At 32.9% G+C, this 17904-nt stretch overlaps 2 protein-coding genes across 2 annotated transcripts; one reads left to right on the top strand and one right to left on the bottom strand.

Annotated features, from left to right (window-relative positions):
• Positions 1–1054: 1054 nt before the first annotated feature.
• LOC107907241 (probable inactive receptor kinase At2g26730) lies at positions 1055–4441 on the top strand. The gene is made up of 2 exons (XM_016834521.2): positions 1055–2687; positions 3400–4441. The coding sequence occupies exons 1-2, from the start codon at positions 1400–1402 to the stop codon at positions 4062–4064; spliced, it is 1953 nt and encodes a 650-aa protein (XP_016690010.2). The 5' UTR covers positions 1055–1399; the 3' UTR covers positions 4065–4441.
• A 5092-nt stretch (positions 4442–9533) lies between these two features.
• On the bottom strand, positions 9534–12587 carry LOC107907242 (pentatricopeptide repeat-containing protein At5g55740, chloroplastic). Its single transcript, XM_016834523.2, has one exon. It carries the CDS (start codon positions 12398–12400, stop codon positions 9890–9892), a length of 2511 nt encoding a protein of 836 aa, XP_016690012.2. The 5' UTR covers positions 12401–12587; the 3' UTR covers positions 9534–9889.
• Between the last annotated feature and the right edge of the window lie 5317 nt (positions 12588–17904).

Genomic DNA, 17904 nt, shown 5'->3' with positions numbered 1-17904 from the left:
CATTCAACCTAAAAAATATGTAAATCTACATAAAAAAACAAATTTGGATATAAAAGTTAAATTAAAAAAAAATAGTATAAGAAAGAATCAAATTATGATAGTAAGCATAAATAAAATTTAAACTTAAAGTGGAAATATATATTAATGTTTGAAGTACATAGAAAGGTAAGTTATAAAAATGTACTACTTACACATGGTAAATTTCATTTTATGCTTAAATGGAAAGGTAAAAAAAATTAAGTTTAAAAGATTTTGATTTCTTCATTTAAATTCTTAATCTGTTGACTTTTAATAAAAAGAATAGAATAAAAAAAGGAAACACAAAAATGCCAAATGACTGCTGCCTCATTCCATTTCATTTGTCAGTGATGAGTAAATTATAAACTCCCAACGATGGCAGCCAAGCCGAGCTGAACCAAAGTACGATTGTGTCTAAAATCAAGCATTCCTAAGCTATTGCCACATGTCGGTCGAATTTCAATGGTCAAACACTCGTAAAGTTTTGCAATCTAACGGTTGTGAGCTTCCACCATTAATGGTACCGGCCAAACCAATGTCACATTGATCATGTGATGGGTACCCGCATCCTGAGCTCTGGAACCGTCCGATAAATCACCAAATGTGAAACCAGTGTGTGTACTGTGTACTGAATCAGTGCGAGAAAAGTAGGCCCTTTTTTTATTTTACTTGCCAGCACCTATCCAATAGGATAAAAGTTTTATTGAGAACTGAGAGTGAAAATAGTCTCACCATCCAAAGGAAAAACAAGAGAGACATATATCGGTGAATTAAAAAACCCCCACTCTGTTTAAAAGCGTGGAATCCACTTCCTTTAGCTGATACGATTCATAGAATACGTAAGTAGAGCGATGATTTACGGTCGGGACCCATTCCTTCCATCACTACAGAGTCCAAATATTTACACTCACACGGAGCAATCGAAGTAGTAGCTATCATCAAAATTAACAAATCCCACGCGCTTCCAATCGAGCGTTCAAAACAACAGAACAGGCAAGCAAAAGTTAAAAGAAAAGAAAGACAAGCGCTTCTTTTTTTTTTTTTAATTTTCAGTTTACCAATATGAAGAAAAAATTATTAGAAAATAAAACGCTTTTCCCACCACTACCAGTCGCCAGCAAAGCCATATGCTCACTTATCTCTCTCCTGTTTCTAGTTCAACTCTATTTTTTCTTTTTTCGTTTTTCTTTATTCTCGTGATACCTTAGAAAACCACACTGTTCTCCTTCCGATTTTTCATTTTTTCTTTTATGGGTTCTCACCGGAAAATCGTACTTGGGTCTCACCGGCCGCCTAGAAAAACAAAGCAAATATAGAGCGAAAACCGACTATTTTTCCTCATTTCTTTCTTGTGTTCCATTTTTTCAAGTGAAATCCCAAAATGGTTGTAAATTTTAGCTTTGTTTTTTTAGTTTCGGTCCTGATATTGTGTTTGGGAGTGAACTCAGAGCCAGTTCAAGACAAGCAAGCTCTCCTTGCGTTCCTTTCAAGGACCAGACACTCGAACCGGATCCAATGGAACTCATCAACTTCAGCCTGCGATTGGGTCGGTGTCCAATGCGATGCGAACCGCTCTTTTGTTTATACTCTTAGGCTCCCAGCTGTGGGTCTCGTTGGCTCGATTCCGCCTAACACCATCGGTCGGTTAAACCAACTCCGAGTTTTGAGTCTCCGAACTAACGGTTTATTCGGTGAGATCCCTGCCGACTTCTCCAATTTGACTCTCCTCCGTAGCCTTTATTTGCAAGATAACGCCTTTACAGGCCCGTTCCCACCCAGTTTGACCGGTTTAACTCGTTTGTCACGGCTTGATCTTTCTTCCAATAATTTCACGGGTCCAATCCCTTTTGGGGTCAACAATTTGACTCAGCTGACAGGGTTATTCTTGCAAAACAACAGATTTTCCGGTTCTCTTCCGAGCATTAACTCCGACGGTTTGAATGAGTTCAATGTTGCTAATAACAGCTTAAACGGTTCCATTCCCGATACGCTATCTAAATACCCTTCGTCTTCATTCGCCGGAAACCTTGGCCTTTGCGGTGGTCCACTCCCGCCTTGTAACCCATTTTTCCCTTCGCCGGCCCCATCTCCTTCCGAGCCCATTTCGCCCACAACATCTGGTAAAAAGTCTAGAAACCTTTCCACCGGCGCCATTATTGGTATTGCCGTGGGGTCGGCATTCGCAGTGTTACTATTACTGTTATTCCTCATTCTTTGCCTGCGGAAGCGGCAACGGCAGCCGTCGAAGCAGCAGAAGCCGGTTGCGGCAGGCACAAGGGCGGTTCCGCCGGCGGAGGCGGGAACCTCCTCGTCGAAAGATGATATCACCGGAGCATCAACAGAAGGGGAAAGGAATAAGCTGGTGTTCTTCGAAGGTGGGGTTTATAGCTTCGATCTGGAGGATTTGTTAAGGGCTTCAGCTGAAGTATTGGGAAAAGGTAGTGTCGGAACATCGTACAAGGCGGTGTTAGAAGAAGGGACGACGGTGGTCGTTAAACGGTTAAAAGACGTTGCCGTGAGTAAAAAGGAGTTCGAAATGCAAATGGAAACATTGGGCAAAATCAGGCATGAAAACGTGGTTCCTTTAAGAGCATTTTATTACTCCAAAGATGAAAAATTGCTCGTTTCCGATTTCATGCGCGACGGTAGCTTGTCTGCCCTGCTTCACGGTAACTTTTCTCGGTTTCATTTCATTATTTCATTCTTTTATTTACTTGACTTTTTCTGGGTTTCCCTCCCTTAAACAGCCTAATAATTCATTCAAATTTATGCTTAATATTATTTTTGTGGGGACATTTTGGAATGTTGTTGGGATAATATAATATTTAATTGGTTGAGGTTACAGTGGTGAATTTAATAATGGAAAGGTTCTTAATCATTGAAGAAAATGTTTAAGTTTTCCAATTTAATAACCAGAGTAAAGTCCGGGTTATGGGTTTCTTTGTACAATTCCCCCACTTTCTCTGCAAACATTCTTACAAGAGTATGTATTACGCTTGTAATGGCTGTCTTTTTTGTCTTCATTTGTATTCAACCACCAGCATTGTGACATGCAGTCTCATGATTCATCGATGGATCCACCGACATTATTTCATTGCCCCCCCCCTTTTTTTGCCACTAAATTTGCTCTGCATCCTTGAATTCATACGTTTAAGTGCCAATTATAACGCTTACTGCTTTGTAATAATCAAAACTCTTTTCTGGGTTATTTGTTAACTTTTCAATTCAAGGAAGCTACACGTCTTTTTTGGCTTGTGCTTAGTATTAGGGTTTTGGACATTAGGTTTATTTTGACTAATCATGAAAATTACAGGCTCACGTGGGCAAATTACTTTTTGTTTTTGATAACGATGTGAAGGGTTTTGTGATAATATGCTGCAGGTAGTAGAGGCTCAGGCCGAACTCCGTTAGGTTGGGACAACAGGATGAGAATAGCGTTGAGCACGGCTAGGGGTTTAGCCCATCTCCATGTTTCCGGGAAGGTGGTGCACGGCAACATCAAGGCCTCCAACGTCCTTCTCCGACCAGACCAAGATGCTTGCATCTCTGACTTCGGCCTCAATCCTTTGTTCGGCAACACCACCCCACCTAGTCGTGTTGCAGGCTACCGAGCACCTGAAGTGCTTGAAACCCGAAAAGTTGCTTTCAAGTCTGATGTGTATAGCTTTGGAGTGTTGTTGCTAGAGTTATTAACCGGCAAAGCACCTAATCAAGCATCGTTAGGCGAAGAAGGGATCGATCTTCCTCGTTGGGTCCAATCCGTGGTTCGGGAAGAATGGACGGCCGAAGTTTTCGACGTGGAATTGATGAGATATCACAGCATCGAAGAGGAAATGGTGCAACTATTACAAATCGCGATGACTTGTGTGTCAACGGTGCCAGATCAAAGACCCTCCATGCAAGAAGTGGTACGCATGATTGAAGAAATGAATAGAGTGGAAACAGACGACGGATTACGACAATCATCTGATGATCCTTCGAAAGGATCAGACGGTCAAACTCCTCCCACAGAATCAAGGACCACACCTCGCTCCACCACTCCTTGAGCGTGCGTGATATCAACAACGAAAGGAAAAGAAAAAAAAAAGAAGTAAATCGAAAAAGTGAAAGGAGAGTGTGTGTGGGGATGGGGGTGTTAAAGTGTGCACAAAGCGTAAGTAAAAGAGTGATAAAGTGCGCATTTGATTGGGGGAAGTAATTAATGCTTGCCCCTAAATTTGTGTCTTTTTTTTTTTTGCTATTTTTTTTAAATTTCGTTATCCTGGGGTTTATTCTTTTCCTTAATTTTTAATTTGCAATTATTTTTATAGATGGAGTTGAGAAAAGGGAGGGGGGATTTGAAATGTTTTTGAAAGATGGGGGAGTTCCATGAACTTTTTGGAATTTGACCATTTGATGAATTAGATGATTTTCTTTTTCTTTCTCCTAATCTATTTTACTGCAATGGCCATGTGACAAGCCAATGACGTAGTTGAAAATTCCTTGTAAAAGTGTAAGGAGAAAGTAGAAGTTGAATAGAGCATGTTCAAGTAAAATGAGGAAGAAAAACAAACCATTTTGGTCATTTGGTTATTATTTCTAGAATTTCTCACGCCACAATTTGAATTAAAAAGTAACGAGGTGGATGGTTTCCTTAAATTTCCTTATTGAATATTTTGTCACATAACTTAAATTTTATTTTGATTTTGATTCCGGATAGAAAATTGAAATGTAGGCATTGGTTGGTGCCTCTCCATACGCCCCACATGGAAGCCTATTTAAACGGTCTGAAGCTCATAATAAAACGGGATTAGAAGCGTAGTTAAATGATGGAATGGAGAACCGAACTGGAATCGGAGGGACTAGAGGCATGACACGTGTAGCTTAGAAGTACTAATAATGATGATTGGGCAGATTTGGAGATATGATATTTTCACCGGGGGAGAGAACTTTTGTCTGTTCATGGATTGGCACGCAAAAGCCAAGAGTGGGGAACAGCCTGGCCGGCTGTCCTTTTCTTTTTCCCTAGACAAATGAATAAAAATAAAATAATGGAATTTTTTTTCATTTTTCATCAAAAATGGTTAAACATTATGTTTGACGTGGCTAAGCTGGTAACGTTGATTTGTTTGATCGGACCCACTCAGTCTATCAACTTCATTTTTCCCGCATTCAATTTCGGCCTTGGACAAGCAAATACAAATGGTCAAAAATAGGCAGGGAGGGGGCCAACTGTTTTGGGTTTAATATAAAGAAAAATAATTGGAAGTACGTATCGGAATTCGGGTAATGTGTAGGTATTGGCTGTCCAGCGAATCACAGTAAACACCAAATATTAATCCCAAAACGATTCGTTCCGAATGAATTTTTATTTTTGGAAAATAGAAGTGGGGTAAAGTGGATGTTCAGTTTTGATTAGGATAGTGAATAAAGAGCGATTATATTAATTATTTGTCTCGGCTCGATTTATTTTATTTTGTAAAATTATCATTTTATTTATATATATATTATTAAAAAATTAAAAATATAATAATAAAATATGAAAAATTTATATATTTTATGTTTAAATATATTTTTAAAGAATTATGTTCAAATATTTACTTAACTTTAAAAAAAATTGAAAATATTAAAAATAAAAAGTAAAATTTTCCATGAAGGTAATAATAATTTTTAAAATTATACATTTATAGTAGAATAAGATGAGTGATGGAGCTAACCATACCAATTGTGGAGCGATAATGGGTTAATAATATTTGTCCCTGTCTCGCTTCATTGCCACCTGCCCATTGCTTATCTCTAATGTCTCTATGCTTGTATAATTTATTATTAACTTTTAAAACAAAATAGTATTTAATCTGTCATTTTAATATTTTTTTATAATCACGTGTTTTATCATCTGTAATTTAAGCTTAATCCTATTCAAGTAGGGAATGATATTCAAGTGAAACTCTCTTAAATATGTTGATTTTAAAATTTGAATTTAGTCCAAATATTGCAGGAGAAAAAAATTAACTTTCATTTTAACTATTTTACGAAATTAAACAGTCATTCTTTAATTATATAATTTATATTGGCAAAATCTTAATTGATACATAAAATATTATAATATATGATAGGTGGTTAAAATATAGTATAGGTTCCTGTATTTTTCATAAATTTAAAATTTGGTCCTTTATTTTAATTTTTAAAATTCAAATTTAATTATTAACTGTATTAAATTTATTAGTGTATCATTTTAAAATTAAAAGAAAACTCATTTAATAGCGGTGCAACAAAAAAATGATATTATCATAAAATTGAGTTTAATAAAAATAATATTAACTATTAGATTTAAAAATAAAAGTATAACACGAAGAATTAACCTTGATAGGTAAACAAAGAGGGCAGTTGCCGGAGAAAGCAAAGTTTTTGGTGCACCGAAAGTGTGTAGTTTGCCAAAATAAAAAAGATAGAAAAAGAAAAAAAAAATCTCTAACACATTGTCTGGTTTTTATTGTTTGACCTAATATTCGATTATTCTTAATTAAACCCTACATCAGGTTGTCTTCTCCATACTGTTTTTTCATTTCAAAAAGAAGAAAAAGGATTAATGAAGAAGAATAACAAGGTGTGGGTCACATATGTATGGTGTTTTGAACGAAGTCTTAGCTTGTTATTAAAGGACCCACCCCTATTATATCACATCATCAATATCTTCACTTTTTGTTTTCAATTAAGTCTTGATAACAGAGATCAAACCCTTTAGAATATTAAGTTGTAGTGGTTGAAATTCCCTGGACATAATCAAATTGTATAACACCATGAATGATTATGGCGACAGATCATTTGCATAAGATGCAAGGCTAAGAATATTTTTACATTTCTTTTTCTTTCTTTTTGTAAATTAAAACTAGTCCCATTTATAATCAACAAAAAATTCTTCTTTAAATAATTCATTATCAACTTAATTGAATTAATTTGAATCTTAACATACGCCATCTTCATTAAGAGTGAGCATTCGATCGAATCAAGTTAATTGAATTGACAAGTTTTATTTTATCATCTTAATTCCATTTTAAATTTTTTCGAACCGAGTCGAGTAAAATAAAATTTAAGTCGAGTAGAACCGAGTGAAATTGTTCGAGTATATGTCAAATTAAAATCTTATTACAGTACAACTAATTCCACGTTAGAGCACATAACTATGAAACCATATATATTTGAAAACATTTTCAAAGCCAAAAAAAAATGATAAACTTGAATAATTAATTTATTCATTTAGGTCCAAAATTATTAATTTTTAAAAATTTTAAATTTCTTTATATATTCTTTAGAATTTTTTTTTTGAATTTTTTGTAATTTTTTAAAATACATATTTTGAAATTTAAAAATTATTTTGAATTATTTTTATAATTTTTGTTGAAAGAAAGACCCATTTACTTATTTTTAAGATTGATAGAGACCAAAAGTATATTTACACCAATCTATTATTCAAATTATTTAAATTGTAAAATTTAACTTGACTTGAACTCAAAACTTGTATTACTTATTTAAATTGACTAAAAAAATCAAATAACTTAAATAATTAAATTCAATTAACTTGAAATTTAAATTTATTTTCAAACTTTTTGAATTAAATCAAAATTTGCTCACACTTAATCTCTATTGTTCGAAGAACCAAAGAGATGGAAAAGGACCCTAGCCCCATTGGGCATTAGCAGTTTACATCAATTATTTAGTGGTTCATGAACCTGGATTGATATAATAAAGACACCAAGAAAGCAATAAAAAAAATCAAAACCAGAAAAATAAAATCTGTCTCACTTCTCTAGTTTTATCTGATGATAGTAAAAAAAATTGACCTAAAAAACAAATAAAAAGAATGTTAATATAAATCTTTTTTATCATAAAAACACTTAAAAAAGGAAATAGCCAAATAGGCACTTTTGTTTTTTTTTTTGTTGTTGTTTTTTGGGGGGGGGGGGGCATTGGATTCTTCATTCATCAATGCATATTTACAACACTACTGTTTATCACTTAATTTTACAGGTCATGTTTAGCTTTATTTTACAATGATGAGTAATCCAGGTTGACCTAATCTTCTTTATTTTCCCTCACAAAATACAGTTCAGCTAAACTTTTTTACCCTATTCATTAAGTCCTTTTATGGGTCTTTTAAGGTGCCTTTAATTAGCTCATCTTATTTTTTTCAAAGACCTTTTTTTGGAGTTTGGCCGATAATAATAATGCAAATGTATTATGGTTATCTTAAACCCTAAGCTAACCAGTTTCTTACCTTCTAAGTTCATCTTTGAATCCATATATATATATATATGAAAAGCTGCCATTTGGAAATGGAATTGCTTTTTGCCATTTTACTTGTATGACAGTCAAAAACCATAATCATCCCTTGATTTTTAATGTTAGTTGGATCAGACAAGATGACCTCAATTGTCTCTCAAGGTTTCTAATGTTCTCATAAAATTTTCATTCATTAGACAAAAAAACACCTCCATTGAAATCTCACCAACTTGAAAGGCCTCATATGTTGGATGTAAGTAAGTGAATGCCAATTCATTTAAATCACATCAAAACTAATGAATTAATTGAATAATCATAATAAATATAATAAGGTGAAGTGCACAATCAAAGAAGGTAGTTGCAGAAACAATCTAATTCATAATAAATAGTTAAAATATATAAAAATTACATCTCAAAGTCTATAAGTTTAATGATTGTTAACTACTTTATGGAACATAATTAACTTTAGTTTTGATGTGATGCCTTGTGAAAAGCAACTTGTTCCATTTGTGGGCTTCGCTTGCCCATGAAACATGGGGCAGTGCTAGAGAGGGGTGGTTGCTAATGACGCAAAAAATGCCTTCTTTTTCTTTCACCGAAGACTAAGGACCTGGGGAAAAAAATTTAAATTTGTATAACAGCCTAGTAAACCATTGAATGTTAATCCTCTTCATGCTTTATATCGATTGTTTGAGGTGTTTGAAGAAGCTTACTATAATGTTGTTCCATTGCAGACCACAGGTTGATTGGTCCCCATGGATTTGCATTGGATATTGTACTTTGTGCACATGTGATGTGAGTAGAAAAGTAAAACCAAACGAAGCAAGTGCAGGAAAAAGAGAAAAGAAAAAAGAGAGGAGAAAATACCCTTCATTGGAACCTTGGAAAAGGCATAAACATAAAAGATGGTGCCCGAAGTTTGGGCTTCGGCTATTAGCTGCATGAGAAACCTCAACCGGTAAAAACTACCGGCTTATGTTACTCGGATTCTTCACCTATACTCGTATTTATGTACATCCAAATTTGTATAAGGTGTACACAAATCCCTTTTTAGGTAGAAATTTGGGGAATTTATTATAGTGTAATTACATATGATGCTAAAGTGAGAAAGATAAAAAAATTAATTGCTGATAATGTTCTTCGTTACTACAATAATCAAGCCTAAACTCATGATAAATATAAAAAGAATTTGGTTTTGAATCCAAATTTTGTCATTTTTTTTTCCAGTGCCCTCTTTTAATGGAAGATCCAGAAACTGAAGAAGCATAGCTGCATTATTCAATGTACTGTAATTTTTTCTGAATACAAACAGAACCGCCTCGAGTTTTGTGTCAGTATCTTATACAGATTGATATGAGTTAAGCAGTATTGTCCATTCTTCCAACATGTCTAATGTGTGGAGCTCAAAGCTGTTATCTGGTCCGGTAATTCGGATAAATCAGCATCAACTCATCGGTCCTGGCTGAACATTCTGAACAATTCTTCCTAATGAAGCAAAAAGTACCCGTTTGTTCTTTGCTTCTTTTCGCTCAAACCCCGAGGCGGTGTTGAGTCTCCTTGGAGCACTTCATTTGTTACCGAAAGATCTGATTAGTGCTTAAGAACAGAGTTTTTAAGCACTGGATTTCATATCAATTCCCAACAAAGCCAATGTAGCTTGTATATTCTCAGTATTGGGGTGTGATCCATCACCAGCAATGAAAGAATGAAGTTTTTCACCTATTTGAATCCAACTGCAACCGGGACTCTTCTTCAACCCTTTTTCTTTCATTAAATCCCTTATTTCAGATACGTCATCCCACATTCCTGCAGTAGCATATGCATTTGAAATCGCCACATAATTCCCTGAATTATCTGGTTCCAATTCTAATAAATACTTTGATAAATGCTCCACAAGTTCAATCTCGTTATGCTCTCTGCATTTAGCAATAAGTTGTCCGATTATATGTGCATCTGGTTCATATGGCATTGTGAGAATAAGCCTAAAAGCCTCATCTAAACGACCTGATCGAGAAAGAAGACTAACTACACATCCATAATGCTCCATGCTTGGCGACAAATGATGTTTAGAGGCCATTTCAATGAAAATCTCTAAACCTTCATTTACCAGGCCGGTGTGACTGCACGCAGATAAGACACTTGTAAATGTTATACCATCGGGTTCTATACCAGCTTCCTTGAGATTTTTGTACACCGCAAGAGCTTCTCCGGCTTGACCATGTAATGCATAAGCAGAAATCATTGCATTATAAACAGGCAATTCATTGCTTGAGATATGATCAAACACCCTCTTTGCTCGACTTAAACATCCACATTTAGCATACATGTCAACTAAAGCTGTTGAAACAGAAATCTGTGAACCGAGGTCATGCCGTATAGCGTATCCATGGATTGCTCTTCCATGTTGTAATGATGTCACATTTGTGCAAGCTGAAAGTGCACTACTGATGCTTACGGTATTCGGTTTGATCCCCGATTCTTGCATTTCTTGAAAAACCAGCAATGCCTCGTCGTGAAATCCATTATGAGCCAGGCCAGTGATAAGAGTAGTCCAAGTTATAAGGTTAGGGTGGACGCCAAGCAATTGCATCTGCAAGAAGAACTCTTTAGCTTCGTTTAACTGGGAGTTCCTGATAAATCCTAAAATCACGGAATTCCACGATGCTACATTCGGTGGCACACTCTCTAACTGCATTTGATAAAACAACTTCAAGGCCTCACCACTATGGCCAACATTTGCATAAGCAGCCAACAATGTATTCCATAATATGATATCTTTGTTAGTAGTGGAACTAAATACATGTCCAGCATAATCAATTCTTCCACATTTGGCATACATATCTACAATGCTACTTGCAACAACCACATCAGACTGAAGGCAGTTCCGAATACAATAACAGTGACCCTCTTTTCCAAGCTTTATATTGCTCGAATTCGCAGCTGCGGTCATTATAGATGATAGAGTCACGCAATCAAATCTCAAATTTTCCGATCTCATCAGGTGACACATATCGAGTGCCTTATCGATCAAGCCACATTGCAAGTAACTAGAAATGATCAAATTCCAAGTAACTACATCCTTTTCAAGCATCTTATCGAAAACTAGCTCGGCATCCTCAATCAAACCAACCTTGGAATAGAAATTCAAAACAGAACTACCCAAAATGCTATCCAATTCGAATCCATGTAAGACAGCAATGGCATGTCCCTGTTTTCCCTCACCTATTGCACCTAAATTAGCTGAAGCCGATAAAAAGCTCGATACGGATACCTGACTAGGTTCCACACCATCCATTCTCATCTCATGGAACACCCCGATTGCTTGCTCATTCATCCCATTTTGCATATACCCAACGATCATCGAATTCCAAGCAATTACATTCCTCTCAATCATAGCATCAAACACTTTCCTTGCATCTTCCAAAGCCCCACATTTTCCATACATATCAATCAAACTACTTGCAACAAAGACACACCCATCAAAACCCACTTTCACCACATGCCCATGAACCCCTTTCCCATACCCAAGCCATAACAAAGCACCACAAGCTTTCAATGCATTAGGGACCACGAAATTATCTGGCAAAAACCCATTTTCTTGCATCTCAGAAAACCCCATTAAAGCCTCTTCATTTAACCCAATTCTACACTTGAGTCCTATAATGGCAGCCCAGGAAAACACATTCTTTACCCTCAATCTACTAAACAAATTATTAGCAACATCAAAAGCACCACACTTTGCATAAAAAATAACCAACTTTGTTTCGATATACTCATTTCGTGCAAAGAAAGCACCGTGTTTTAGAACTTGAGCATGAATTTGCTGACCTGTGAAAAGATCTCGTTCATAAACGCAACCCTGAAGGATTTCGCCGTATATTTCAGGTCCAACCGATAGGTTTTTAGAGTCCATTTCAGTGAGTAAGTCAACAGCTTGTTGAATTTGGCCATCTTTGCAAAGCGAAGATATGGTGTGGAAGTAAGATTTATACAAAGTATGATGATTTTTGGTGGTTCCATTGAGTTGTGTAGGATGAATTGGCTCATTTGAATTGAAGGATTTGATTGTTTTTGATAATTTGAAATGAGAAAATTTGGGGGTCGTGAAAGGAAGCGAAGCCATGCAGCAAGTAATGAAGAAGAAGAGTGATTGCCGTAAGGGGAAGCGAGAAGGATGGTTTCATCATTAGAAATCAACGACTCTTTCCTTTCAACAAAAGGCAAAAAAAAGAAAAAAAAGAAGAAGATAAGTTTATCATCCAGCAATCAAAATTGTGATGGATTTGAGCCTTGGGCCCACAAAACATTGGGACCCAATTCTTAGAGAAAATATTTAATTATTATACCATCAAAAGAAAACATGTCATCTCATGGTTATATTTAGTGTTACGAGTAAGTTATATATTAATTTAAAATAGGAATTTTAAAATATTTTTTTATAATGAATAAAATATGAATAATTATGTTTTTTTAATAATTTATATAAAATCTATGCAACTATCTCTTAAAAAATATAATATTAAGATTTGAAAAACCCAATCACTACTTTAAGCGGATATTATTTAGTTTAATTTTAAAGACAAAATCGTAAATGAATCTTCTTTTTAAAAAAAATAATAATAAACTCTATAAATTTCTCTAAATGTCAAGTAATTAAAGTGGAAGATATACTAGGCCGTTTACAACAATGGGTTCATAGAAATCAGCCTACTATCTGCTACAGGCCTTCAATTGAATCCCTTAAGACCCCATACAGGGCCCAATAACCTACTGCCGTAGCTGCAAAGGCAAACCTGGAAGTTATAACGAAAGCTGCCACGAGTGTCAAAGGGAAAACTATAAGATTCAAAGTTGTAAATTTTAGAAATAAAAAAAATTTAAAACTTAGGCAAATGTTCAATAATGATTTATGTTCACTGACACGAACTTAATGAAATATTCAGATTATTGGTTTGAATTGATAGATTTAATTAGTGAAATAAGCTGAGTCTAGAATTAATAATATTATTTTCATTATTATGATTGGTGGTCTGCAATTTTAGTTTCCCTCCCACTCTTACTGCTATTCACGTAAAGAAAGTATTAATGAATAGGGTAGTGAAAAATCATGGATAATAAACATAAATTTTCTAAATTGGATATAATATATTCCTCCTTTTATTACATTTTTCACAATAATTTGGATCTTATTATTTTTAATTATAAAATATAACAGACTGGAATAAAAAGATTATTAAAAAAATTTGATCTACCGATGAACAGATAAGAATGTGGGCGACACATTCAATTAGGTAAGGAATTTTTGGAGTTTTTTAATAATTGAATTAACTGTATTTAGTGTTGACACTTATGAGAACAACAGGTCAAAATTATTTATTATTACATTAAACAAAAAAAAAAACCCAAAATTCCAGTCTTCATCTACACTCTGGTTCCTGCCTTTTGAACTCGTCTTTTAGGTAAGAGGCCGACCAAAGATATTCTAATTCCATTCTCCACTCTCTTGCTTTCGATGCTAATGGCTATTGCTAATTTGTATTTATTTATTTATTTATTTATTTATTTTTCCTATTTTAAATTTACGGTCAAACCCCACTATTTAATAATTTCTATTTAGTAAAGATGAAAAATATATATTTTTGTATTAATATAATAGTTTTAGTATATTATGGAGTATAAACTCTCTTTTTCTTTTCTTTTTTTTTTCTTTACTGCAGCTCTCATCATCCAAAAAAAGTAAATTATTTCAATCAAACAAAACTAAGAAAAGCACAAACTTTTTTTCTTTTTTATGTATACATTAAGATAAGCTTGCATCAAGAATCCAAATAATGCAAATCCCTATACAGCTAGATAGCAATATATAATATTTTTATATAAACAATAAACAAGTTTCTGATGCCAAAGCGAACGACGACGAATCTATCCTATGTGAATTGGGGAATTTATTGGAACATTGAACCACCAATCCCTATTTTGATGATTCCATTTTTTTCAGTCACCAAAAGAAAACACTTACATAATACATTACAACCCGTAAACGTAAACATCACTGCCTTTCCGCAAAGCTAAAGAATCTTTCATATCATATAAAGATATACATGAAAGAAAAAAAAGAAAAAAGAGTTCGTCGTCGTTGTTTCTTTTTCATTCTTTTAATTATTTTCTTCTTTCAAAGTTGTATGGAACTTTGAATTCTTCTATCGAATTTTACTGATAATTCAGTTCAGATTTTTTTTTTCCATTCAGAAGAATTGAATTTATATTTCTTTTCTTCTTTTATTTTGAATTTATTAATATTTTTAAATATTTTTCATATATATATTTTATGTAAAAATATTAATTTTAAAATTATTAATTATGTTGAATAACTTAATAGATTATTATGTTTTATTTTAAAACGAAACTATAAAAAATAAAAGAAAAATACTTAAAATTAGTTTAAAATATTACATACCAAATAGTATGGGTACAATTGATACTGACCCAATTTATTACTAAAACGAAACATTCTGGCTCATTTATAAAATTGATTTATATTTGAACACATCATCCAATATCACATTTATTTGGTTTGTGATTTTTATTCTCTTTCATTAGATTAATTATTTAATTAAGTTGTTTATTTGCATTAATTAGCTAGGCTGTTAGAAGACTAATGATCTCATCTCCAGTATCTAAGAATTGAGTTAAATTATAATTGGTTAAAGTAGTTTAAATAATGACGGATTATTTCAATTATTTTTTGTTAAATCATTTATTAAAAAAATATTAAAATTTCCAAATAAAAAAGAAGAAGAAGCCAAGAACATGCTTGTCACTTTAGATCAAATAGGGAAGAACGAATCGACGAAGAGAAATAAACAAATTCTAAAATTAGACTTTTTCACTTTGTATTAATTAATTAAATAAATTGATTGGTCGAGTTAGTGAACTTAAATTTCACTTACAAGATTTAGATTCGATATTTTGTTGTGGACTGTCTCTATAATTGGTCTTGAATTGCAACATACCTTAATCTTGAAATGGAATATATATTTTTTTTTGCCTAAAAAAACAATTATCTTTTTCTTTATCAAGATTACTTTTTTTTATGGAATACTTTAATTAATTTTTAACCCCTTTTCATTTATTATTTATAAGCTTTGGATCCTACTTTCTTTTTTTTCTTACCAAATACCCAATTGGAAACTTTGCCTTTTAAATTGAAACCCTTGCTCCATAATATATACTCCCCCTTTCTTTTATCACTCTAAATAGTGGTCCTAATTGTACGATAAAAAGTGTATTTCAAGAACAAAAAAATTGTATGATAAAAAGTAGAGGATAGGCTGTTTGCAGATACGCTTTTGCTCAATTAATCCAACAAAGAAACTTAAATCCAGACCATGTGAGCCTGCAATCTCACAGCCAATGCATGTTTCATCTTTAAAATTTTTATTACTCCATATTTCATATATAATATTAACAGCCAAAAGTCGCCCTTAATTTACTAATTGAATTAATTTTAATTTCTTAAAATCATTTTATTTTTTAATAATTAGATTTTGATCATATCTGTTCTTTTTTAACATAATGTCTAGAACTATTCATAATTCCTCTCAACCCATAAATATGAAAATAATGTGCTTCAGTGCACTCGAACCCACGTCTTCCTATACTAACAATAATATTCATGACATTCGAATCAAAACTCAATTGATAAAATAACTAAAATAATTTATTTTATTAGAATAAGTATCTTATTTTTTGAACCGATAAACTTGGAAACAAAATGAGAAGGAACTTTCATTATATAGGTTGACGAGTGAGGGATAAAAATTAGCTATGGAATAGCCGCAAAGGCCGAATAATTTATCCTACATATGCTACATCATATTGTAAAATTTGGAAATTAAAATATCAAACGTAATCCAAATCCAATTGTCTTATTTCTTAGCTAAATTCATTTAGCTATGTATTTGAACTATATGAGGTCCTCCGGTCTTTGATATTTAAACATGATTATTATTATGCATTTAATATACGCATTCAACGTTTATATATATATATATTTGTTAATTTGACTTTAATTTTTTTAAAAAGAATTAAATTATTCGTAACAAAAATATTGATTAAAATATTTTTTTAACAATATTACCATGACAATCTGCGTAACAATCCACTTATATTTTATTTTGACGTGCCACTATTTATCTTATAAGTCATGTTGATAAATAATTTAAAATTGAAAAAGATATAAATAAAAAATTCAAAAAATATATATAAGAAGCTCATTAAAATTCAAAAAAATTACCATGAAGCGCATGTGGATTGCCGCACGAGTTTTCATGTTTGAAAATTTAACGTTTTAGTCCATATTTATGTCAAAGAAAACAACAATCCATTTTTTTTGAAATGTTGATGATCAAATATTACTTTTTTTTTAAGTTAACGACTAAATTTAGCTTAAAAAAATAAAAATTAAATTTAAAAAAAAAACTTTAAAGGCTAAATTTCACGTTATGCATTTAATATATGTTTTGTATTTACTTACGCTTCAATTTTAAAAAAATTAACAATTGATATTTAGTTTATAATTACATGATTGATGTAAAAAATGAAAAGTAGTGCTATGTATAAATTGCAAGTTTGCTAGGCTCACACTTTTCTCTTTTCTTTCTACTGTGACTTGTTACTATTAATTTAAATTGTACATTTTTAATTGAAAAATATGTAATATTATTAATGTCCATTTTTTTTCTAATGTATATAGGTTTATAGAGAGAAAGCCCCCATGGTCTATTGTCGAGTATTATTAATATGGTTTTAGGGAAAAAAGGAGAAGATTGGAAATAAGAAAAATAAAAGTAAGAAAAAGGGAGGGGAATATTCCGGGGGGGGTATATATTTTATATAATATATTATATAGATATTGACACCAGACAAAAGGGATATTCAGACGGACGAAATAAGGGAAATCAGTGACACTTGTCACGAGGAGAATCTCCTTTGCTTTTGCTTTGCTTTGTTTTAGTTTCTTCTACTTTATTTTTTTCCTCATAGAATAAAACATGGAAGAGAGAAAAAAAAAAAAAAAGGCATGGCTTGGACTGGAGTCTTGTACGAGAAGGGACTGATTTGCTTTTAGATTTTTAGAAAGGAACTCACTATCCCAACCCAAACCCATCATTATTATTACCACTACTTTCCTCTTTTTGCTGACAACCCAGTAGTGTTAAGGCTAAGAGAATTCGATGCAGTCAGCAGCAGTCTTTCTTACACTATATTATCAACTTTGCCTTTTTACTTTCATTCAACCAAAAAAAACAAAGGCATTTCTTACTGTTATTCTTCTGGACCGTATTGGGTCGGATCCCTGTCCCTGCATGCATGTTATGGTATCCCATGCACATTATTAATGTATTCATTGTCACATATTTTCAATTCATTTAACCGATACAAGTTGCTGTCAAGAAAAGTGGAGGAACCAGCCAGGATTGTTCTCTATTAAACTAAAATGATCCAACTTCATATATATACCAAAAAATGACTTGAAGAAATTCTCCACTTATTTTCAGACTGTTGGTTGGTGATGATATATGCATATTAAGGAATACTTGAGCTCACTCATATCATATCATATCA

This window comes from Gossypium hirsutum, chromosome A05 (genome assembly GCF_007990345.1).
Source record: "Gossypium hirsutum isolate 1008001.06 chromosome A05, Gossypium_hirsutum_v2.1, whole genome shotgun sequence".
Taxonomy (NCBI): domain Eukaryota; kingdom Viridiplantae; phylum Streptophyta; class Magnoliopsida; order Malvales; family Malvaceae; genus Gossypium; species Gossypium hirsutum.
Note: the sequence above shows the minus strand (reverse complement) of the source record. Positions and strands in the feature narration are given on the sequence as shown.